Source organism: Trichomycterus rosablanca, chromosome 4 (genome assembly GCF_030014385.1).
Source record: "Trichomycterus rosablanca isolate fTriRos1 chromosome 4, fTriRos1.hap1, whole genome shotgun sequence".
NCBI classification, from domain to species: Eukaryota; Metazoa; Chordata; class Actinopteri; order Siluriformes; family Trichomycteridae; genus Trichomycterus; species Trichomycterus rosablanca.
The window spans coordinates 55,743,787-55,769,989 of record NC_085991.1 but is presented as its reverse complement, the minus strand read 5'-3'; the positions used below and the strand labels follow the sequence as shown (position 1 = coordinate 55,769,989).

The 26,203-nt window shown below is 45.4% G+C and overlaps 1 protein-coding gene across 1 annotated transcript in view; it reads left to right on the top strand.

The window, feature by feature from the left end:
- wnt9a (wingless-type MMTV integration site family, member 9A) overlaps positions 1 to 26,203 on the top strand; it is a 57,609-nt gene that overhangs the window by 26,142 nt on the left and 5,264 nt on the right. The window contains exon 2 of the mRNA XM_062993480.1: positions 24,867 to 25,126. Within this exon, the coding sequence (XP_062849550.1) occupies positions 24,867 to 25,126 (260 nt within the window). The remainder of the gene's footprint in view (positions 1 to 24,866; positions 25,127 to 26,203) is intronic.

The window sequence follows — 26,203 nt, the reverse complement described above, 5'->3', positions numbered from 1 at the left end:
GGTGTAGAACCTCATCGTTCTCTGCTCTGTTTGTGTTCGAGCTTCAGCTCTGAGAGCTTCAGTGCTGAGTGTGATGGATGATGAAGTTCTCAGCTCGGTTCTTTCTGCTGTTTCAGGTGTCTAAGCCTCGGTGTGGTAACTCGACCCCTGGTACTTTGGTTTGATCCCTGCCTGTGTGGAGCTGGCGTGTTGTTTCACGTTTACTTTGGTTCCTTTTACCTTCGAGAGCATGCGGGAAGTGGATTGGCTGGGTGTGAGTGAGTGTGTAAGTCAGTAATGGATTATTACCCAGTCACGAGTGTGTTACTGCCCTGCCTTCCTGCTGAGGTCCTGGTCCGAGGTGCGCTGTGGGTACCGGTGTGTGTGTGTGAGTGTGTGTGTGAGTGTGTGAGTGTGTGAGTGTGTGTGTGAGTGTGTGTGTGTGCGTGTGTGTGTGTGAGTGTGTGTGTGTGTGTGTGTGTGTGAGTGTGTTATTGTTGGACGCTGGGTTCCTGACTGAGGTTCAGAGGAAGGACGTTGGCAGTTACTGCTGACTGTTACAGATCTGTGTGTCAGTACCAGACTTCCTCTTCCTCGTCTGCTGCTCCTCAAACTTCTACCCACCAAAGTCGAGCTTCAGGGAGTGTGTGTGTGTGTGTGTGTGTGTGTGTGTGTGTGTGTGTGTGTGTGTGTGTGTGTGTGTGTGTGTGAGAGAGAGAGCTCCAAAATTATTTCACATCCAGTTTAATTATTTTTATACAAATAACATCCAAATGACGTAAACCACATGTAACCTGATTATTACTACTGCTAACCTTACTACTACTATTACTACTACTACTAACCTTACTACTACTATTACTACTACTACTAACCTTACTACTACTATTACTACTACTACTAACCTTACTACTACTATCACTACTACTAACCCTACTACTACTATCACTACTATTACTACTACTACTAACCTAACTACTACTAACCTTACTACTACTACTACTACTACTATTACTATTATTACTACTACTACTATCACTACTATTACTACTACTACTAACCTAACTACTACTACTACTACTACTATTACTATTATTACTACTACTACTATCACTACTGTTACTACTACTAACCTTACTACTACTAATACTACTATTACTATCACTACTACTACTACTATTAACCTTACTTGTACTAACCTTACTACTACTAACCTTTGCTTCTATTACTAATGTAATATGTTTTTTATTAATGTTTATTCAGTATTATTCATAATAATGTTTATATTATTTATATTATTATTATTATTATTATTATTATTATATATTATTATTATTATTATTATTATTAATATCATTATTATTATTATTATTATATTTTTATTAATATTATATTTTATTATTATATATTAATATTATTATATATTTATTGTTATTATATATTATTATTATTATTATTAATTATTATATATTTATTATTATTATATATTATTATTATTATTATATTTTTATTATTATTATATTATCATTATTATTATTATTATATTATATTTATTATTAATAATATTTTTATTAATAATATATTTATTATTATTTATATTATTATTATTTTTTTTTATTATTATTATATTAATATTATTAATTAATGTTATTATTACCATTATTATTATTATTATTTATTTATTATTTATTTATTTATTATTATTATTATTGTTTATTATTATTATCATTATTACAGATTTCTGTTTATATATTTGTGGACTGGAGTGGACGGACGTTATTAGCTCTGTTAGCGTAGCTGATGAAAACACGCCACGTTAGCGTTAGCAGTGATGATGATGCTTTATTTAAGGTTGAATCTACGTTGCCATGCCAACGCCAAAAATATTAGCACAAAAGAACCGAGCGTGAATCAGGAATGCTAACAGACGGTAAGGTGCCGCGAGACGCTAACACACCTGTGTGCAGGCGCTAGTGCTAGCGCTGACAGATTCACCCCCCCCCCCCCCCCCCCGAACCAAAACAAGCTTTAGCCATGCTAACAGAGAGCTAACACCCAGCATTAGCTACAGTTATACTAGCAAACTAGTAAATAGCATCAGTACTGGTTTCAACTGGGCAGTGCTGGTCTAAGCTCAGACACCAAGTCCTGGCTTATTACTGGTTTGAACTGGGTTTTACATGGTCTATTACTGGTTTAAACTGGACTGTGCTTACTGATTTACAGCAGATGTGTTTGATCTATCACATGTTTAAACTGGGACATACTGGTATTATTCTGGTTTAAGGTGGCACAATCCTGCTTTGATCACCAGTGCCCAGTTTAAACCAGCATAAAACAACCAATGTCTTATTTATAGTGCTGGTCTGTTGCTGGTTTTAACTGGACAGTGCTGGTCTAAGCACCAAGTACTGGCTTATTACTGGTTTAAACTGGACAGTGCTGGTGGTTTTTTACTGGTTGGAACTGGACCTGTTGGTCTAATGCCGTTTCATACTGGTCAGTGGTTGTTTTTGCTGGTTTAAACTAGGCTGTACTGGTCTATTACTGGTTAGAACTGGGCTGTACTGGTCTATTACTGGTTTGAACTGAGTTGAACTGGACTATTACTGGTTTGAACTGGATTGTGCTGGACTATTACTGACTTAAACTGAGTAGTTCTGGTCTATTACTGGTTTAAACTGGGGAGTTCTGGTTTCAAATTTTACAGTGCTGGTTGGAACTGGGCAGTGTTGGTCTATCAAATGTTTAAACTGGAACACACTGGTATTTTGCTGGATTAAACTAGACAGTGTTACTCTGTCGCTATTTCATACTGGTCAGAGGTCATTTTTGCTGGATTAAACTGGGCAGTGCTGGTCTGTTGCAACTGAGGAGTTCTGGTTTTGAACTTGACAGTGCTGGTTTGCTACTGATTGGAACTGGGCCGTGCTGATTTGCTGCTGGATTAAACTGGCCAGTACTGGTCTGTTGCTGTTTCATACTGGTCAGTAATTGTTAAGTAAACTGGGCTGTACTTATTCATTCTCACCAGTTATGTTGATCTATTACATGTTTAAACTGGAACATACTGGTATTTTGCTGGATTAAACTGGACAGTGTTGGTCTAAGCACCAAGTACTGTAGGCTTATTACTGGTTGTAACTGGGCAGTGTTGGTCTGCTGCTGTTTAGCACTGGTCAGTGATTGTTTTCTGGTTTAAACTGGGCAGTGCTGGTCTGTTGCAAGTGTAAACTGGGGAGTTCTGGTTTCCAACTTGACAGTGCTGGTTTGCTACTGGTTGTAACTGGGCCGTTCTGATTCACTGCTGGTTTAAACTGGACAGTGTTGGTCTAAGCACTAAGTCCTGGCTTATTACTGGTTTAAACTGGGCAGTGCTGGTCTATTACTGGATTAAACTGGGCAGGGGTTTCTTAATGGTGGATTACTTGGTACGTTTGGCCTCGTTCATTCCGAGACCCACCAGTATGACCACCAGCATCACCGTGTGAAGGTTCCTCTGCCCCAGTGCTGGAGGAACGTCTCTCTTGATGCTCCTTTGAGGACTGAAGAGCTCAAACAGCACACGCTTTATTCAACACCTTCTCTAACGCTAAGGCGGCCTGGCTGCATTCTGGGTAAAAGGCTAAATCTGGGAGGGAGCGTTAGGCCGGAGGGTGCGGGGGATTAGAACATGCCTGCTTTTGCATCGGCTCCAGCTCTCCAGCCGCCCTGGTGCTTTAGGTGGATGACGGACGTCAGCAGGAATGAAAGTGGAGGCTAGATGCAGGAGATCCTCTTTTTGTTCTCGGGTTCTTGCCCTGGGGTGTGAACACGTTCTGTTACATCACACAGCAGTGTGTGTGTGTGTGTGTGTGTGTGTGTGTGTGTGTGTGGTACAGAACATTTCAAGCTGGTGCTACCAGCCTGGTCAGGTGCTTGACAGACCGGTGGAGGAACACATGAGCACAGCGTGAGAGTCCACCGCTGGCTGGAGGAATCAGGTGCTAGTCTGCGCCTCTCCCTGACCAGTGTATATTTATAAGCATTTATATAAAGTCACCCCCCCCCCCCCCCCTTACTTTACTACAATCGCCCTCAGTTTTCGAATTTTTGGAGCATGTATGTGGGGATTTGTGCCTGTTTTTAAATGAGAACGCCTGGCTTGTGTCACAGGGGTGTATGATTGACTTGAGGTCAGCGGTTTATATACACAGCTGGACAGTGGACAATGTAGGGAATAAGGGTTGTGTAATTTGGGACACGTCCACAGCGAACAGTGTAGTGAATGAGGTGATTTGGGACACGTCCACAGTGGGCAGTGTAGTGAATGAGGTGATTTGAGGTGTAGTGAATGAGGTGTAGTGAATGAGGTGTAGTGAATGAGGTGTAGTGAATAAGGTGTAGTGAATTAGGTGTGGGATTTGGGACACATCCACAGCAAACAGTGTAGTGAATGAGGTGTAAGATTTGGGACACATCCACAGTGGACAGTGTAGTGAATGAGGTGTGGGATTTGGGACACATCCACAGTGGACAGTGTAGTGAATGAGGTGTAGGATTTGGGACACATCCACAGTGGACAGTGTAGTGAATGAGGTGATTTGGGACACGTCCACAGTGGACAGTGTAGTGAATGAGGTGATTTGAGGTGTAGTGAATGAGGTGTGGGATTTGGGACACATCCACAGTGGACAGTGTAGTGAATGAGGTGATTTGGGACACATCCACAGTGGACAGTGTAGTGAATGAGGTGATATGAGGTGTAGTGAATGATGTGTGTGTGATTTGGGACACGTCCACAGTGGACAGCGTAGTGAATGAGGTGTAGGATTTGGGACACATCCACAGTGGGCAGTGTAATGAATGAGGTGATTTGGGACACATCCACAATGGACAGTGTAGTGAATGAGGTGTGTGATTTGGGACACGTCCACAGTGGACAGTGTAGTGAATGAGGTGTAGTGAATGAGGTGTAGGATTTGGGACACATCCACAGTGGATAGTGTAGTGAATGATGTGTAGTGAATGAGGTGTGTGATTTGGGACACGTCCACAGTGGGCAGTGTAGTGAATGAGGTGATTTGGGACACATCCACAGTGGACAGTGTAGTGAATGAGGTGTAGTGAATGAGGTGTGTGATTTGGGACACGTCCACAGTGGGCAGTGTAGTGAATGAGATGTAGTGAATGAGGTGTAGTGAATGAGGTGTAGGATTTGGGACACATCCACAGTGGACAGTGTGGTGAACGAGGTGTAGGGAATGAGGTGATTTGGGACACATTCACAGTGGACAGTGTAGTGAATGAGGTGTGTGATTTGGGACACGTCCACAGTGGACAGTGTAGTGAATGAGGTGTAGTGAATGAGGTGTGGGATTTGGGACACATCCACAGTGGACATTGAAGTGAACGAGGTGTAGTGAATGAGGTGTGGGATTTGGGACACGTCCACAGTGGGCAGTGTAGTGAATGAGGTGATTTGGGACACATCCACAGTGGACAGTGTAGTGAATGAGGTGTGGGATTTGGGACACATCCACAGTGGACAGTGTAGTGAACGAGGTGTAGTGAATGAGGTGTGGGATTTGGGACACATCCACAGTGGACAGTGTAGTGAACGAGGTGTAGTGAATGAGGTGTGGGATTTGGGACACATCCACAGTGGGCAGTGTAGTGAATGAGGTGTGTGATTTGGGACACATCCACAGTGGACAGTGTAGTAAACGAGGTGTAGTGAATGAGGTGTGTGATTTGGGACACGTCCACAGCGGGCAGTGTAGTGAATGAGGTGATTTGGGACATATCCACAGTGGACAGTGTAGTGAACGAGGTTTAGTGAATGAGGTGTGTGATTTGGGACACGTCCACAGTGGACAGTGTAGTGAATGAGGTGTAGTGAATGAGGTGTGTGATTTGGGACACGTCCACAGTGGACAGTGTAGTGAATGAGGTGTAGTGAATGAGGTGTGTGATTTGGGACACATCCACAGTGGACAGTGTAGTGAACGAGGTGTAGTAATTGAGGTGTGTGATTTGGGACACGTCCACAGTGGGCGATGTAGTGAATGAGGTGATTTGGGACACATCCACAGTGGACAGTGTAGTGAACGAGGTGTAGTGAATGAGGTGTGGGATTTGGGACAAATCCACAGTGGACAGTGTAGTGAATGAGGTGTAGTGAATGAGGTGTGTGATTTGGGACACGTCCACAGTGGGCAGTGTAGTAAATGAGGTGATTTGGGACACATCCACAGTGGACAGTGTAGTGAACGAGGTGTAGTGAATGAGGTGTGGGATTTGGGACACATCCACAGTGGGCAGTGTAGTGAATGAGGTGTGTGATTTGGGACACATCCACAGTGGACAGTGTAGTGAATGAGGTGTAGTGAATGAGGTGTGGGATTTGGGACACATCCACAGTGGACAGTGTAGTGAATGAGGTGTAGTGAATGAGGTGTGTGATTTGGGACACATCCACAGTGGACAGTGTAGTGAACGAGGTGTAGTGAATGAGGTGTGGGATTTGGGACACATCCACAGTGGGCAGTGTAGTGAATGAGGTGTGTGATTTGGGACACATCCACAGTGGACAGTGTAGTGAACGAGGTGTAGTGAATGAGGTGTGGGATTTGGGACACATCCACAGTGGACAGTGTAGTGAACAAGGTGTATTGAATGAGGTGTGGGATTTGGGACACATCCACAGTGGGCAGTGTAGTGAATGAGGTGTGTGATTTGGGACACATCCACAGTGGACAGTGTAGTGAATGAGGTGTAGTGAATGAGGTGTGGGATTTGGGACACATCCACAGTGGACAGTGTAGTGAACGAGGTGTTTTGAATGAGGTGTGGGATTTGGGACACATCCACAGTGGACAGTGTAGTGAATGAGGTGTGGGATTTGGGACACATCCACAGTGGACAGTGTAGTGAATGAGGTGTAGGATTTGGGACACATCCACAGTGGACAGTGTAGTGAATGAGGTGATTTGGGACACGTCCACAGTGGACAGTGTAGTGAATGAGGTGATTTGAGGTGTAGTGAATGAGGTGTGGGATTTGGGACACATCCACAGTGGACAGTGTAGTGAATGAGGTGATTTGGGACACATCCACAGTGGACAGTGTAGTGAATGAGGTGATATGAGGTGTAGTGAATGATGTGTGTGTGATTTGGGACACGTCCACAGTGGACAGCGTAGTGAATGAGGTGTAGGATTTGGGACACATCCACAGTGGGCAGTGTAATGAATGAGGTGATTTGGGACACATCCACAATGGACAGTGTAGTGAATGAGGTGTGTGATTTGGGACACGTCCACAGTGGACAGTGTAGTGAATGAGGTGTAGTGAATGAGGTGTAGGATTTGGGACACATCCACAGTGGATAGTGTAGTGAATGATGTGTAGTGAATGAGGTGTGTGATTTGGGACACGTCCACAGTGGGCAGTGTAGTGAATGAGGTGATTTGGGACACATCCACAGTGGACAGTGTAGTGAATGAGGTGTAGTGAATGAGGTGTGTGATTTGGGACACGTCCACAGTGGGCAGTGTAGTGAATGAGATGTAGTGAATGAGGTGTAGGATTTGGGACACATCCACAGTGGACAGTGTGGTGAACGAGGTGTAGGGAATGAGGTGATTTGGGACACATTCACAGTGGACAGTGTAGTGAATGAGGTGTGTGATTTGGGACACGTCCACAGTGGACAGTGTAGTGAATGAGGTGTAGTGAATGAGGTGTGGGATTTGGGACACATCCACAGTGGACAGTGAAGTGAACGAGGTGTAGTGAATGAGGTGTGGGATTTGGGACACGTCCACAGTGGGCAGTGTAGTGAATGAGGTGATTTGGGACACATCCACAGTGGACAGTGTAGTGAATGAGGTGTGGGATTTGGGACACATCCACAGTGGACAGTGTAGTGAACGAGGTGTAGTGAATGAGGTGTGGGATTTGGGACACATCCACAGTGGACAGTGTAGTGAACGAGGTGTAGTGAATGAGGTGTGGGATTTGGGACACATCCACAGTGGGCAGTGTAGTGAATGAGGTGTGTGATTTGGGACACATCCACAGTGGACAGTGTAGTAAACGAGGTGTAGTGAATGAGGTGTGTGATTTGGGACACGTCCACAGCGGGCAGTGTAGTGAATGAGGTGATTTGGGACATATCCACAGTGGACAGTGTAGTGAACGAGGTTTAGTGAATGAGGTGTGTGATTTGGGACACGTCCACAGTGGACAGTGTAGTGAATGAGGTGTAGTGAATGAGGTGTGTGATTTGGGACACGTCCACAGTGGACAGTGTAGTGAATGAGGTGTAGTGAATGAGGTGTGTGATTTGGGACACATCCACAGTGGACAGTGTAGTGAACGAGGTGTAGTAATTGAGGTGTGTGATTTGGGACACGTCCACAGTGGGCGATGTAGTGAATGAGGTGATTTGGGACACATCCACAGTGGACAGTGTAGTGAACGAGGTGTAGTGAATGAGGTGTGGGATTTGGGACAAATCCACAGTGGACAGTGTAGTGAATGAGGTGTAGTGAATGAGGTGTGTGATTTGGGACACGTCCACAGTGGGCAGTGTAGTAAATGAGGTGATTTGGGACACATCCACAGTGGACAGTGTAGTGAACGAGGTGTAGTGAATGAGGTGTGGGATTTGGGACACATCCACAGTGGACAGTGTAGTGAACGAGGTGTAGTGAATGAGGTGTGGGATTTGGGACACATCCACAGTGGACAGTGTAGTGAACAAGGTGTATTGAATGAGGTGTGGGATTTGGGACACATCCACAGTGGGCAGTGTAGTGAATGAGGTGTGTGATTTGGGAAACATCCACAGTGGACAGTGTAGTGAATGAGGTGTAGTGAATGAGGTGTGGGATTTGGGACACATCCACAGTGGACAGTGTAGTGAACGAGGTGTTTTGAATGAGGTGTGGGATTTGGGACACATCCACAGTGGACAGTGTAGTGAATGAGGTGTGGGATTTGGGACACATCCACAGTGGACAGTGTAGTGAATGAGGTGTAGGATTTGGGACACATCCACAGTGGACAGTGTAGTGAATGAGGTGATTTGGGACACGTCCACAGTGGACAGTGTAGTGAATGAGGTGATTTGAGGTGTAGTGAATGAGGTGTGGGATTTGGGACACATCCACAGTGGACAGTGTAGTGAATGAGGTGATTTGGGACACATCCACAGTGGACAGTGAAGTGAACGAGGTGTAGTGAATGAGGTGTGGGATTTGGGACACGTCCACAGTGGGCAGTGTAGTGAATGAGGTGATTTGGGACACATCCACAGTGGACAGTGTAGTGAATGAGGTGTGGGATTTGGGACACATCCACAGTGGACAGTGTAGTGAACGAGGTGTAGTGAATGAGGTGTGGGATTTGGGACACATCCACAGTGGACAGTGTAGTGAACGAGGTGTAGTGAATGAGGTGTGGGATTTGGGACACATCCACAGTGGGCAGTGTAGTGAATGAGGTGTGTGATTTGGGACACATCCACAGTGGACAGTGTAGTAAACGAGGTGTAGTGAATGAGGTGTGTGATTTGGGACACGTCCACAGCGGGCAGTGTAGTGAATGAGGTGATTTGGGACATATCCACAGTGGACAGTGTAGTGAACGAGGTTTAGTGAATGAGGTGTGTGATTTGGGACATTTCCACAGTGGACAGTGTAGTGAATGAGGTGTAGTGAATGAGGTGTGTGATTTGGGACACGTCCACAGTGGACAGTGTAGTGAATGAGGTGTAGTGAATGAGGTGTGTGATTTGGGACACATCCACAGTGGACAGTGTAGTGAACGAGGTGTAGTAATTGAGGTGTGTGATTTGGGACACGTCCACAGTGGGCGATGTAGTGAATGAGGTGATTTGGGACACATCCACAGTGGACAGTGTAGTGAACGAGGTGTAGTGAATGAGGTGTGGGATTTGGGACAAATCCACAGTGGACAGTGTAGTGAATGAGGTGTAGTGAATGAGGTGTGTGATTTGGGACACGTCCACAGTGGGCAGTGTAGTAAATGAGGTGATTTGGGACACATCCACAGTGGACAGTGTAGTGAACGAGGTGTAGTGAATGAGGTGTGGGATTTGGGACACATCCACAGTGGGCAGTGTAGTGAATGAGGTGTGTGATTTGGGACACATCCACAGTGGACAGCGTAGTGAATGAGGTGTAGTGAATGAGGTGTGGGATTTGGGACACATCCACAGTGGACAGTGTAGTGAATGAGGTGTAGTGAATGAGGTGTGTGATTTGGGACACATCCACAGTGGACAGTGTAGTGAACGAGGTGTAGTGAATGAGGTGTGGGATTTGGGACACATCCACAGTGGGCAGTGTAGTGAATGAGGTGTGTGATTTGGGACACATCCACAGTGGACAGTGTAGTGAACGAGGTGTAGTGAATGAGGTGTGGGATTTGGGACACATCCACAGTGGACAGTGTAGTGAACAAGGTGTATTGAATGAGGTGTGGGATTTGGGACACATCCACAGTGGGCAGTGTAGTGAATGAGGTGTGTGATTTGGGAAACATCCACAGTGGACAGTGTAGTGAATGAGGTGTAGTGAATGAGGTGTGGGATTTGGGACACATCCACAGTGGACAGTGTAGTGAACGAGGTGTTTTGAATGAGGTGTGGGATTTGGGACACATCCACAGTGGACAGTGTAGTGAATGAGGTGTGGGATTTGGGACACATCCACAGTGGACAGTGTAGTGAATGAGGTGTAGGATTTGGGACACATCCACAGTGGACAGTGTAGTGAATGAGGTGATTTGGGACACGTCCACAGTGGACAGTGTAGTGAATGAGGTGATTTGAGGTGTAGTGAATGAGGTGTGGGATTTGGGACACATCCACAGTGGACAGTGTAGTGAATGAGGTGATTTGGGACACATCCACAGTGGACAGTGTAGTGAATGAGGTGATATGAGGTGTAGTGAATGATGTGTGTGTGATTTGGGACACGTCCACAGTGGACAGCGTAGTGAATGAGGTGTAGGATTTGGGACACATCCACAGTGGGCAGTGTAATGAATGAGGTGATTTGGGACACATCCACAATGGACAGTGTAGTGAATGAGGTGTGTGATTTGGGACACGTCCACAGTGGACAGTGTAGTGAATGAGGTGTAGTGAATGAGGTGTAGGATTTGGGACACATCCACAGTGGATAGTGTAGTGAATGATGTGTAGTGAATGAGGTGTGTGATTTGGGACACGTCCACAGTGGGCAGTGTAGTGAATGAGGTGATTTGGGACACATCCACAGTGGACAGTGTAGTGAATGAGGTGTAGTGAATGAGGTGTGTGATTTGGGACACGTCCACAGTGGGCAGTGTAGTGAATGAGATGTAGTGAATGAGGTGTAGTGAATGAGGTGTAGGATTTGGGACACATCCACAGTGGACAGTGTGGTGAACGAGGTGTAGGGAATGAGGTGATTTGGGACACATTCACAGTGGACAGTGTAGTGAATGAGGTGTGTGATTTGGGACACGTCCACAGTGGACACTGTAGTGAATGAGGTGTAGTGAATGAGGTGTGGGATTTGGGACACATCCACAGTGGACAGTGAAGTGAACGAGGTGTAGTGAATGAGGTGTGGGATTTGGGACACGTCCACAGTGGACAGTGTAGTGAACGAGGTGTAGTAATTGAGGTGTGTGATTTGGGACACGTCCACAGTGGGCGATGTAGTGAATGAGGTGATTTGGGACACATCCACAGTGGACAGTGTAGTGAACGAGGTGTAGTGAATGAGGTGTGGGATTTGGGACAAATCCACAGTGGACAGTGTAGTGAATGAGGTGTAGTGAATGAGGTGTGTGATTTGGGACACGTCCACAGTGGGCAGTGTAGTAAATGAGGTGATTTGGGACACATCCACAGTGGACAGTGTAGTGAACGAGGTGTAGTGAATGAGGTGTGGGATTTGGGACACATCCACAGTGGGCAGTGTAGTGAATGAGGTGTGTGATTTGGGACACATCCACAGTGGACAGTGTAGTGAACGAGGTGTAGTGAATGAGGTGTGGGATTTGGGACACATCCACAGTGGGCAGTGTAGTGAATGAGGTGTGTGATTTGGGACACATCCACAGTGGACAGTGTAGTGAACGAGGTGTAGTGAATGAGGTGTGGGATTTGGGACACATCCACAGTGGACAGTGTAGTGAACAAGGTGTATTGAATGAGGTGTGGGATTTGGGACACATCCACAGTGGGCAGTGTAGTGAATGAGGTGTGTGATTTGGGACACATCCACAGTGGACAGTGTAGTGAATGAGGTGTAGTGAATGAGGTGTGGGATTTGGGACACATCCACAGTGGACAGTGTAGTGAACGAGGTGTTTTGAATGAGGTGTGGGATTTGGGACACATCCACAGTGGACAGTGTAGTGAATGAGGTGTGGGATTTGGGACACATCCACAGTGGACAGTGTAGTGAATGAGGTGATTTGGGACACATCCACAGTGGACAGTGTAGTGAATGAGGTGATATGAGGTGTAGTGAATGATGTGTGTGTGATTTGGGACACGTCCACAGTGGACAGCGTAGTGAATGAGGTGTAGGATTTGGGACACATCCACAGTGGGCAGTGTAATGAATGAGGTGATTTGGGACACATCCACAATGGACAGTGTAGTGAATGAGGTGTGTGATTTGGGACACGTCCACAGTGGACAGTGTAGTGAATGAGGTGTAGTGAATGAGGTGTAGTATTTGGGACACATCCACAGTGGATAGTGTAGTGAATGATGTGTAGTGAATGAGGTGTGTGATTTGGGACACGTCCACAGTGGGCAGTGTAGTGAATGAGGTGATTTGGGACACATCCACAGTGGACAGTGTAGTGAATGAGGTGTAGTGAATGAGGTGTGTGATTTGGGACACGTCCACAGTGGGCAGTGTAGTGAATGAGATGTAGTGAATGAGGTGTAGTGAATGAGGTGTAGGATTTGGGACACATCCACAGTGGACAGTGTGGTGAACGAGGTGTAGGGAATGAGGTGATTTGGGACACATTCACAGTGGACAGTGTAGTGAATGAGGTGTGTGATTTGGGACACGTCCACAGTGGACAGTGTAGTGAATGAGGTGTAGTGAATGAGGTGTGGGATTTGGGACACATCCACAGTGGACAGTGAAGTGAACGAGGTGTAGTGAATGAGGTGTGGGATTTGGGACACGTCCACAGTGGGCAGTGTAGTGAATGAGGTGATTTGGGACACATCCACAGTGGACAGTGTAGTGAATGAGGTGTGGGATTTGGGACACATCCACAGTGGACAGTGTAGTGAACGAGGTGTAGTGAATGAGGTGTGGGATTTGGGACACATCCACAGTGGGCAGTGTAGTGAATGAGGTGTGTGATTTGGGACACATCCACAGTGGACAGTGTAGTGAACGAGGTGTAGTGAATGAGGTGTGGGATTTGGGACAAATCCACAGTGGACAGTGTAGTGAATGAGGTGTAGTGAATGAGGTGTGTGATTTGGGACACGTCCACAGTGGGCAGTGTAGTAAATGAGGTGATTTGGGACACATCCACAGTGGACAGTGTAGTGAATGAGGTGTAGTGAATGAGGTGTGTGATTTGGGACACGTCCACAGTGGGCAGTGTAGTAAATGAGGTGATTTGGGACACATCCACAGTGGACAGTGTAGTGAACGAGGTGTAGTGAATGAGGTGTGGGATTTGGGACACATCCACAGTGGGCAGTGTAGTGAATGAGGTGTGTGATTTGGGACACATCCACAGTGGACAGCGTAGTGAATGAGGTGTAGTGAATGAGGTGTGGGATTTGGGACACATCCACAGTGGACAGTGTAGTGAATGAGGTGTAGTGAATGAGGTGTGTGATTTGGGACACATCCACAGTGGACAGTGTAGTGAACGAGGTGTAGTGAATGAGGTGTGGGATTTGGGACACATCCACAGTGGGCAGTGTAGTGAATGAGGTGTGTGATTTGGGACACATCCACAGTGGACAGTGTAGTGAACGAGGTGTAGTGAATGAGGTGTGGGATTTGGGACACATCCACAGTGGACAGTGTAGTGAACAAGGTGTATTGAATGAGGTGTGGGATTTGGGACACATCCACAGTGGGCAGTGTAGTGAATGAGGTGTGTGATTTGGGAAACATCCACAGTGGACAGTGTAGTGAATGAGGTGTAGTGAATGAGGTGTGGGATTTGGGACACATCCACAGTGGACAGTGTAGTGAACGAGGTGTTTTGAATGAGGTGTGGGATTTGGGACACATCCACAGTGGACAGTGTAGTGAATGAGGTGTGGGATTTGGGACACATCCACAGTGGACAGTGTAGTGAATGAGGTGTAGGATTTGGGACACATCCACAGTGGACAGTGTAGTGAATGAGGTGATTTGGGACACGTCCACAGTGGACAGTGTAGTGAATGAGGTGATTTGAGGTGTAGTGAATGAGGTGTGGGATTTGGGACACATCCACAGTGGACAGTGTAGTGAATGAGGTGATTTGGGACACATCCACAGTGGACAGTGTAGTGAATGAGGTGATATGAGGTGTAGTGAATGATGTGTGTGTGATTTGGGACACGTCCACAGTGGACAGCGTAGTGAATGAGGTGTAGGATTTGGGACACATCCACAGTGGGCAGTGTAATGAATGAGGTGATTTGGGACACATCCACAATGGACAGTGTAGTGAATGAGGTGTGTGATTTGGGACACGTCCACAGTGGACAGTGTAGTGAATGAGGTGTAGTGAATGAGGTGTAGGATTTGGGACACATCCACAGTGGATAGTGTAGTGAATGATGTGTAGTGAATGAGGTGTGTGATTTGGGACACGTCCACAGTGGGCAGTGTAGTGAATGAGGTGATTTGGGACACATCCACAGTGGACAGTGTAGTGAATGAGGTGTAGTGAATGAGGTGTGTGATTTGGGACACGTCCACAGTGGGCAGTGTAGTGAATGAGATGTAGTGAATGAGGTGTAGTGAATGAGGTGTAGGATTTGGGACACATCCACAGTGGACAGTGTGGTGAACGAGGTGTAGGGAATGAGGTGATTTGGGACACATTCACAGTGGACAGTGTAGTGAATGAGGTGTGTGATTTGGGACACGTCCACAGTGGACACTGTAGTGAATGAGGTGTAGTGAATGAGGTGTGGGATTTGGGACACATCCACAGTGGACAGTGAAGTGAACGAGGTGTAGTGAATGAGGTGTGGGATTTGGGACACGTCCACAGTGGACAGTGTAGTGAACGAGGTGTAGTAATTGAGGTGTGTGATTTGGGACACGTCCACAGTGGGCGATGTAGTGAATGAGGTGATTTGGGACACATCCACAGTGGACAGTGTAGTGAACGAGGTGTAGTGAATGAGGTGTGGGATTTGGGACACATCCACAGTGGACAGTGTAGTGAATGAGGTGTGTGATTTGGGACACATCCACAGTGGACAGTGTAGTAAACGAGGTGTAGTGAATGAGGTGTGTGATTTTTGACACGTCCACAGCGGGCAGTGTAGTGAATGAGGTGATTTGGGACATATCCACAGTGGACAGTGTAGTGAACGAGGTTTAGTGAATGAGGTGTGTGATTTGGGACACGTCCACAGTGGACAGTGTAGTGAATGAGGTGTAGTGAATGAGGTGTGTGATTTGGGACACGTCCACAGTGGACAGTGTAGTGAATGAGGTGTAGTGAATGAGGTGTGTGATTTGGGACACATCCACAGTGGACAGTGTAGTGAACGAGGTGTAGTAATTGAGGTGTGTGATTTGGGACACGTCCACAGTGGGCGATGTAGTGAATGAGGTGATTTGGGACACATCCACAGTGGACAGTGTAGTGAACGAGGTGTAGTGAATGAGGTGTGGGATTTGGGACAAATCCACAGTGGACAGTGTAGTGAATGAGGTGTAGTGAATGAGGTGTGTGATTTGGGACACGTCCACAGTGGGCAGTGTAGTAAATGAGGTGATTTGGGACACATCCACAGTGGACAGTGTAGTGAACGAGGTGTAGTGAATGAGGTGTGGGATTTGGGACACATCCACAGTGGGCAGTGTAGTGAATGAGGTGTGTGATTTGGGACACATCCACAGTGGACAGTGTAGTGAACGAGGTGTAGTGAATGAGGTGTGTGATTTGGGACACATCCACAGTGGACAGTGTAGTGAACAAGGTGTATTGAATGAGGTGTGGGATTTGGGACACATCCACAGTGGGCAGTGTAGTGAATGAGGTGTGTGATTTGGGACACATCCACAGTGGACAGTGTAGTGAATGAGGTGTAGTGAATGAGGTGTGGGATTTGGGACACATCCACAGTGGACAGTGTAGTGAATGAGGTGTAGTGAATGAGGTGTGGGATTTGGGACACATCCACAGTGGGCAGTGTAGTGAATGAGGTGTGTGATTTGGGACACATCCACAGTGGACAGTGTAGTGAATGAGGTGTGTGATTTGGGACACATCCACAGTGGACAGTGTAGTGAATGAGGTGTAGTGAATGAGGTGTGGGATTTGGGACACATCCACAGTGGACAGTGTAGTGAATGAGGTGTAGTGAATGAGGTGTGGGATTTGGGACACATCCACAGTGGACAGTGTAGTGAACGAGGTGTAGTGAATGAGGTGTGGGATTTGGGACACATCCACAGTGGGCAGTGTAGTGAATGAGGTGTGTGATTTGGGACACATCCACAGTGGACAGTGTAGTAAACGAGGTGTAGTGAATGAGGTGTGTGATTTTTGACACGTCCACAGCGGGCAGTGTAGTGAATGAGGTGATTTGGGACATATCCACAGTGGACAGTGTAGTGAACGAGGTTTAGTGAATGAGGTGTGTGATTTGGGACACGTCCACAGTGGACAGTGTAGTGAATGAGGTGTAGTGAATGAGGTGTGTGATTTGGGACACGTCCACAGTGGACAGTGTAGTGAATGAGGTGTGTGATTTGGGACACATCCACAGTGGACAGTGTAGTGAACGAGGTGTAGTAATTGAGGTGTGTGATTTGGGACACGTCCACAGTGGGCGATGTAGTGAATGAGGTGATTTGGGACACATCCACAGTGGACAGTGTAGTGAACGAGGTGTAGTGAATGAGGTGTGGGATTTGGGACAAATCCACAGTGGACAGTGTAGTGAATGAGGTGTAGTGAATGAGGTGTGTGATTTGGGACACGTCCACAGTGGGCAGTGTAGTAAATGAGGTGATTTGGGACACATCCACAGTGGACAGTGTAGTGAACGAGGTGTAGTGAATGAGGTGTGGGATTTGGGACACATCCACAGTGGGCAGTGTAGTGAATGAGGTGTGGGATTTGGGACACATCCACAGTGGACAGTGTAGTGAATGAGGTGTAGTGAATGAGGTGTGTGATTTGGGACACATCCACAGTGGACAGTGTAGTGAACGAGGTGTAGTGAATGAGGTGTGGGATTTGGGACACATCCACAGTGGGCAGTGTAGTGAATGAGGTGTGTGATTTGGGACACATCCACAGTGGACAGTGTAGTGAACGAGGTGTAGTGAATGAGGTGTGGGATTTGGGACACATCCACAGTGGACAGTGTAGTGAACAAGGTTTATTGAATGAGGTGTGGGATTTGGGACACATCCACAGTGGGCAGTGTAGTGAATGAGGTGTGTGATTTGGGACACATCCACAGTGGACAGTGTAGTGAATGAGGTGTAGTGAATGAGGTGTGGGATTTGGGACACATCCACAGTGGACAGTGTAGTGAACGAGGTGTTTTGAATGAGGTGTGGGATTTGGGACACATCCACAGTGGGCAGTGTAGTGAATGAGGTGTGTGATTTGGGACACATCCACAGTGGACAGTGTAGTGAATGAGGTGTAGTGAATGAGGTGCGGGATTTGGGACACATCCACAGTGGAAAGTGTAGTGAATGAGGTGTAGTGAATGAGGTGTGGGATTTGGGACACATCCACAGTGGGCAGTGTAGTGAATGAGGTGTGTGATTTGGGACACATCCACAGTGGACAGTGTAGTGAATGAGGTGTAGTGAATGAGGTGTGGGATTTGGGACACATCCACAGTGGACAGTGTAGTGAACGAGGTGTTTTGAATGAGGTGTGGGATTTGGGACACATCCACAGTGGGCAGTGTAGTGAATGAGGTGTGTGATTTGGGACACATCCACAGTGGACAGTGTAGTGAATGAGGTGTAGTGAATGAGGTGTGGGATTTGGGACACATCCACAGTGGAAAGTGTAGTGAATGAGGTGTAGTGAATGAGGTGTGGGATTTGGGACACATCCACAGTGGGCAGTGTAGTGAATGAGGTGTGTGATTTGGGACACATCCACAGTGGACAGTGTAGTGAATGAGGTGTAGTGAATGAGGTGTGTGATTTGGGACACGTCCACAGTGGACAGTGTAGTGAATGAGGTGTAGTGAATGAGGTGTGTGATTTGGGACATATCCACAGTGGACAGTGTAGTGAATGAGGTGTAGTGAATGAGGTGTGTGATTTGGGACACATCCACAGTGGACAGTGTAGTGAATGAGGTGTAGTGAATGAGGTGTGGGATTTGGGACACATCCACAGTGGACAGTGTAGTGAATGAGGTGTAGTGAATGAGGTGTGTGATTTGGGACACATCCACAGTGGACAGTGTAGTGAATGAGGTGTAGTGAATGAGGTGTGTGATTTGGGACACATCCACAGTGGACAGTGTAGTGTAGTGTAGCTTGTTGAGTGGGGCTGAGCTCAGGGCTCTGTGCAGGACGCTGGAGCTTTTCTTCATGTCTTTATAGAGCTGATTCTGGAACATTACAGGACCTTCCCTAAACTGTTGCTGCAACACGCTATTTCCTTTTCATTTATGACTCTGTATGTATGTATTTCTATATGGAAGTTTCTGCTGGGATCAGATTAATGTATGGACTATACCATTATAAACCGTACAGTACCCCCCCCCCCCCCCCCCCCCTTCACTAGTTATAAGACATGTCAGAGTGACCCCACCCCACACGCCCCCGAACACAAACCCCACTACACCCTCCCCCCCACACGCCCCCCAACACAAACCCCACTACACCCTCCCCCCCACACGCCCCCCAACACAAACCCCACTACACCCTCCCCCCCACACGCCCACCCCAACACAAACCCCACTACACCCTCCCCCCCCACCATGCTGTGACTTGTCTGTCTGCTTGTGAAGCTGCAGGTTAAAGCAAACAGTTTTTGGAAGGAATGCAGGAATTCCTCCGGCTTAGACACGTCCTGAGGGCCCCGCGTAGCACGCGCTCAAGGAATTCTGGGATGCCCAGGGTCAGCGGGGGTGCACCGGCGCATTATACAGTGGGGCCAAAAAGTATGTAGTCAGCCACTGATTGTGCAGGTTCTCCTACTTAGAAAGATGAGAGAGGTCTGTAATTTTCATCATAGCTACACTTGAACTATGAGAGACAAAATGAGAAAAAAAAATCCAGGAAATCACATTGTAGGATTTTTAAAGAATTTATTTGTAAATTATGGTGGAAAATAAGTATTTGGTCAATAACAAACAAGCAAGATTTCTGGCTCTCACAGACCTGTAACTTCTTCTTTAAGAAGCTCTTCTGTCCTCCACTCGTTACCTGTATTAATGGCACCTGTTTGACCTCGTTATCTGTATAAAAGACACCTGTCCACATCCTCAAACAGTCAGACTCCAAACTCAACCATGGCCAAGACCAAAGAGCTGTCGAAGGACACCAGGAAGAAAATTGTAGACCTGCACCAGGCTGGGAAGAGTGAATCTACAATAGGCAGCAGGTTGGTGTGAATAAATCAACTGTGGGAGCAATTGTAAGAAAATGGAAGACATACAAGACCATTGATAATCTCCCTCGATCTGGGGCCCCACGCAAGATCTCACCCCGTGGGGTCAAAATGATCATGAGAACGGTGAGCAAAAATCCCAGAACTACACGGAGGGACCTGATGAATGACCTGCAGAGAGCTGGGACCAAAGTAACAAAGGCTACCATCAGTAACACACTACGCCGAGAGGGACTCAAATCCTGCAGTGCCAGGCGTGTCCCCCTGCTTAAGCCAGTACATGTCCAGGCCCGTCTGAAGTTTGCCAGAGAGCATATGGATGATCCAGAAGAGGATTGGGAGAATATCATGTGGTCAGATGAAACCAAAATGGAACTTTTTGGTAAAAACTCAACTCGTCGTGTTTGGAGGAAGAAGAAGAACCCAAGAACACCATACCTACTGTGAAGCATGGGGGTGGAAACATCATGTTTTGGGGCTGTTTTTCTGCAAAGGGGACAGGACGACTGATCCGTGTTAAGGGAAGAATGAATGGGGTCGTGTATCGTGAGATTTTAAGCCAAAACCTCCTTCCATCAGTGAGAGCATTGAAGATGGAACGTGGCTGGGTCTTCCAGCATGACAATGATCCCAAACACACCGCTCGGGCAACGAAGGAGTGGCTCCGTAAAAAGCATTTCAAGGTCCTGGAGTGGCCTAGCCAGTCTCCAGACCTCAACCCCATAGAAAATTTGTGGAGTCCGTGTTGGCCAGCGACAGCCCCAAAACATCACTGCTGTAGAGGAGATCTGCATGGAGGAATGGGCCAAAATAGCAGCTACAGTGTGTGCAAACCTGGTGAAGACTTACAGGAAACGTTTCACCTCTGTCATTGCCAACAAAGGTTATGTTACAAAGTATTGAGTTGAACTTTTGTTATTGACCAAATACTTATTTTCCACCATCATTTACAAATAAATTCTTTAAAAATCCTACAATGTGATTTCCTGGATTTTTTTTTCTCATTTTGTCTCTCATAGTTGAAGTGTAGCTATGATGAAAATTACAGACCTCTCTCATCTTTCTAAGTAGGAGAACCTGCACAATCAGTGGCTGACTACATACTTTTTGGCCCCACTGTATATTCAATCAGGGCCGAACATTTCAACTCCCAGTGTTCCCAACTCACACTGTTCTCTATCATTCCCAGTGTTCCCAACTCCAAGTGTTCCCAACTCACACTGTTCCCAACTCACACTGTTCTCTATAGTTCCCAGTGTTCCCAACTCCCAGTGTTCCCAACTCCCAGTGTTTCCATCTCCCTGTGTTCCAAACTCCCAGTGTTCCCAACTCCCAGTGTTCCCAACTCACACTGTTCTCTATAGTTCCCAGTGTTCCCAACTCCCAGTGTTCCCAACTCCCAGTGTTCCCATCTCCCAGTGTTCCAAACTCCCAGTGTTCCCAACTCACACTGTACAAAACTCTGTGTTCCCAACTCCCAGTGTTCCCAACTCCCACTGTTTCAAACTCCCAGTGCTCCCAACTCCCAGTGTTCCTAGTTTTCCTTTTAGTTCCCAGTTAATTTTTCCATTTAGTTCCCAGTGTTCCCAGTTTATCTTTCCCTTTAGTTCCCAGTATTCCCAGTTTATCTTTACCTATAGTTCCCAGTGTTCCCAGTTTTTCTTTTCCTTTTAGTTCCCAGTTTATCTTTTCCTTTAGTTTCCAGTGTTCCCAGTTTATCTTTCCCTTTAGTTTCCAGTGTTCCCAGTTTATCTTTCCCTTTAGTTCCCAGTGTTCCCAGTTTATCTTTCCCTTTAGTTCCCAATTTATCTTTCCCTTTAGTTTCCACTGTTCCCAGTTTATCTTTCCCTTTAGTTCCCAGTGTTCCCTGTTTTCTTTCCCTTTAGTTCCCAGTGTTTCCAGTTTATCTTTCCCTTTAGTTCCCAGTGTTCCCTGTTTTCTTTCCCTTTAGTTCCCAGTGTTTCCAGTTTATCTTTCCCTTTAGTTCCCAGTGTTTCCAGTTTATCTTTCCCTTTAGTTCCCAGTGTTTCCAGTTTATCTTTCCCTTTAGTTCCCAGTGTTCCCTGTTTTCTTTCCCTTTAGTTCCCAGTGTTTCCAGTTTATCTTTCCCTTTAGTTCCCAGTGTTTCCAGTTTATCTTTCCCTTTAGTTCCCAGTGTTCCCAGTTTATCTTTCCCTTTAGTTCCCAATTTATCTTTCCCTTTAGTTTCCACTGTTCCCAGTTTATCTTTCCCTTTAGTTCCCAGTGTTCCCTGTTTTCTTTCCCTTTAGTTCCCATTGTTTCCAGTTTATCTTTCCCTTTAGTTCCCAGTGTTCCCTGTTTTCTTTCCCTTTAGTTTCCAGTGTTCCCAGTTTATCTTTCCCTTTAGTTCCCAGTGTTCCCAGTTTATCTTTCCCTTTAGTTCCCAATTTATCTTTCCCTTTAGTTTCCACTGTTCCCAGTTTATCTTTCCCTTTAGTTCCCAGTGTTCCCTGTTTTCTTTCCCTTTAGTTCCCAGTGTTTCCAGTTTATCTTTCCCTTTAGTTCCCAGTGTTCCCTGTTTTCTTTCCCTTTAGTTCCCAGTATTCCCAGTTTATCTTTACCTATAGTTCCCAGTGTTCCCAGTTTTTCTTTTCCTTTTAGTTCCCAGTTTATCTTTTCCTTTAGTTTCCAGTGTTCCCAGTTTATCTTTCCCTTTAGTTCCCAGTGTTCCCAGTTTATCTTTCCCTTTAGTTCCCAATTTATCTTTCCCTTTAGTTTCCACTGTTCCCAGTTTATCTTTCCCTTTAGTTCCCAGTGTTCCCTGTTTTCTTTCCCTTTAGTTCCCAGTGTTTCCAGTTTATCTTTCCCTTTAGTTCCCAGTGTTCCCTGTTTTCTTTCCCTTTAGTTCCCAGTGTTTCCAGTTTATCTTTCCCTTTAGTTCCCAGTGTTTCCAGTTTATCTTTCCCTTTAGTTCCCAGTGTTTCCAGTTTATCTTTCCCTTTAGTTCCCAGTGTTCCCTGTTTTCTTTCCCTTTAGTTCCCAGTGTTTCCAGTTTATCTTTCCCTTTAGTTCCCAGTGTTTCCAGTTTATCTTTCCCTTTAGTTCCCAGTGTTTCCAGTTTATCTTTCCCTTTAGTTCCCAGTGTTCCCTGTTTTCTTTCCCTTTAGTTCCCAGTGTTTCCAGTTTATCTTTCCCTTTAGTTCCCAGTGTTTCCAGTTTATCTTTCCCTTTAGTTCCCAGTGTTCCCTGTTTTCTTTCCCTTTAGTTCCCAGTGTTTCCAGTTTATCTTTCCCTTTAGTTCCCAGTGTTTCCAGTTTATCTTTCCCTTTAGTTCCCAGTGTTTCCAGTTTATCTTTCCCTTTAGTTCCCAGTGTTTCCAGTTTATCTTTCCCTTTAGTTCCCAGTGTTTCCAGTTTTCCCAGTGCCTCAGTAGGAGTATTTTAAGGAATCTAAGGATTTAGACACGCCCTCTTCTCCAGAGTGTAGGATGATGTGTGGATGGAGTGGTGTAAAGCACACTGCTACTGGACTCTGGACCAGTGCAGTAATAAATCATGATTTAGAACCAGGTGTGACTTGTACTAATATTATACACAATATGGAATAAAGTATTGGGACGCTCTTTCTAATGACTGAATTCATGTGTTTCAGCCACAACAGTCACTAACAGCTGTAATAAAACACTCATATAAAGGGGATGTAAGAGTTTAGGGAAGGTCCTGTCCTGTTCCAGTTTATCTAAGATGAAAGAGAAGAGAGAGTGATGATGATGCTCCACACGTTCTCCTCAGTATAATCCCACACACTCACAGGTGTTTGTGTGTGAGGTGTGTGTGTGAGCGTGTGTGTGTGAGGTGTGTGTGTGTATAAGGTGTGTGTGTATAAGGTGTGTGTGTGTGAGGTGTGTGTGTATAAGGTGTGTGTGTATAAGGTGTGTGTGTGTGAGCGTGTGTGTGTGTGTGTGTGTGTCCTGTATACTGCTGTATATACACAGCTGTGTGCTGAAGGTGTAAAACAGACCCAGAGTTACTCAGACTGATCCAGAGGTGCAGCTCTCACCCCTCAGGAAAACCTCAGAATGCTGGTCAGGGTTTTATAGAGGCTCACGCTAAAATAAACCTGCACACACACACACACACTTACACACACACACACCAGGGTGTTGGGATATCATATGTATGTGTGTGTGTGTGGGGGGGGGGGGGGGGGGGGTCATCCTGGGTTCCTCCTGCATGCTCTCCCCTGTTTGTATCCTGTACTTGTGATGAACTGGTGTTTATAAGGTTCCTCAGGAGTTCTTTATGGTGTTTATGTGGAACCGGTTCTCATCAACTCATGTTTTATTTTATTACTTTAATAACTCATTTATGTATTAAAAAGAAATATTACATATAACTTTTAAAATACATTATTATTATTATTATTATTATTATTACATGTATTATTATTATTATTATTATTATTATTATTATTATTACATTTATTATTATTAATAATTTTTACATTTATTATTCTTATTCTTATTAATCTTATTGTTATTATTACATTTATTATTATTATATTAAATTTATTATTATTATATTACATTTATTATTATTATTATTATTATTATTATTACATTTATTATGATTGTTATTACTACTACATTTATTATTATCATTATTAATTATTATTATTAATAATTTATTTATTATTATTAGAATATCATTAATATTATTATTTATTATATTATTATTATTATATTATATTATTAATATTTTGTTTTTATTATAATTATTTATTATTATTATAATTAATTTTTTTATTATTATTATTACTATGATTGTTATTATTATTTTTATTATTATTATTATTATTACTATTAATATTATTTATTGTTCTTCTTATTAATTTATCCTTTTATGCTTTTTATTCATATTTAAAATTATTTTTTTATTCAATCCCCTTTTTATTATTCGTCCTCAGTGTACAGTGTAGTGAATGATGTGTGTGATGATTTGGGACACGTCCTCAGTGGACAGTGTAGTGAATGAGGTGTGTGATTTGGGACACATCCCCAGTGACTGAGTGGGTTTTTTTCCTGTGTTCCTCTCTCAGGCTGACGGGAAACCAACCCCTGTCCATCCTGCCCCTGAATGTCCCGGCCGAGGACGGACCCCCTAAAGCTCAGTTCAAACTGTGCGACCGCCTCAAACTGGAGAAGAAGCAGCGGCGGATGTGCAGACGCGACCCGGGCGTGGCCGAGACGCTGGTGGAGGCCATCAGTCTGAGTGCACTGGAGTGTCAGTACCAGTTCCGCTTCGAGAGGTGGAACTGCAGCTTAGAGAGGTACCACAGAGCCTCCATTCTGAAGAGAGGTGGGTCTCTACTGCACTCAACTACAGGGTTCCAAACTCACACTGTTCCCAACTCCCGGTGTTCCCAGCTCAACTCACACTGTTCCCAGCTCCCGGTGTTCCCAGCTCCCAGTGTTCCAATCTCCCAGTGTTCAACTCCCAGTGTTCCAAACTCCCAGTGTTCCCAACTTAACTCACACTGTTCCCAGCTCAACTCACACTGTTCCCAGCTCCCGGTGTTCCCAGCTCCCAGTGTTTCAATCTCCCAGTGTTCAACTCCCAGTGTTCCAAACTCCCAGTGTTCCCAACTTAACTCACACTGTTCCCAGCTCAACTCACACTGTTCCCAGCTCCCAGTGTTCCTAGCTCCCAGTGTTTAACTCCCAGTGTTCCAATCTCCCAGTGTTCAGAACTCACACTGTTCCAAACTCCCAGTGTTCCCAACTTAACTCACACTGTTCCCAGCTCCCGGTGTTCCTCAATCACACTGTTTCAAACTCACACTGTTCCCAGCTCCCAGTGTTCCCAGCTCCCAGTGTTTCCAACTTAACTCACACTGTTCCCAGCTCCCGGTGTTCCTCAATCACACTGTTTCAAACTCACACTGTTCCCAGCTCCCAGTGTTCCCAGCTCCCAGTGTTCCCAACTCAACTCACACTGTTCCCAGCTCCCAGTGTTCCCAGCTCCCAGTGTTCCTCAATCACACTGTTCAGAACTCACACTGTTCCCAGCTCAACTCACACTGTTCCCAACTCCAAACTCACACTGTTCCCAACGTGTAACGTGTGTGTATGTGTAACGTGTGTGTATATGTGTAACGTGTGTGTGTACATGTGTGTAATGTGTGTGTATGTGTAACATGTGTGTGTACATGTGTGTAACGTGTGTGTGTATGTGTAACATGTGTGTGTACATGTGTGTAATGTGTGTGTATGTGTAACATGTGTGTACATGTGTGTAACGTGTGTGTGTTTGTGTAACATGTGTGTGTACATGTGTGTAACGTGTGTGTATGTGTATCATGTGTGTGTACATGTGTGTAACGTGTGTGTGTATGTGTAACATGTGTGTGTACATGTGTGTAATGTGTGTGTATGT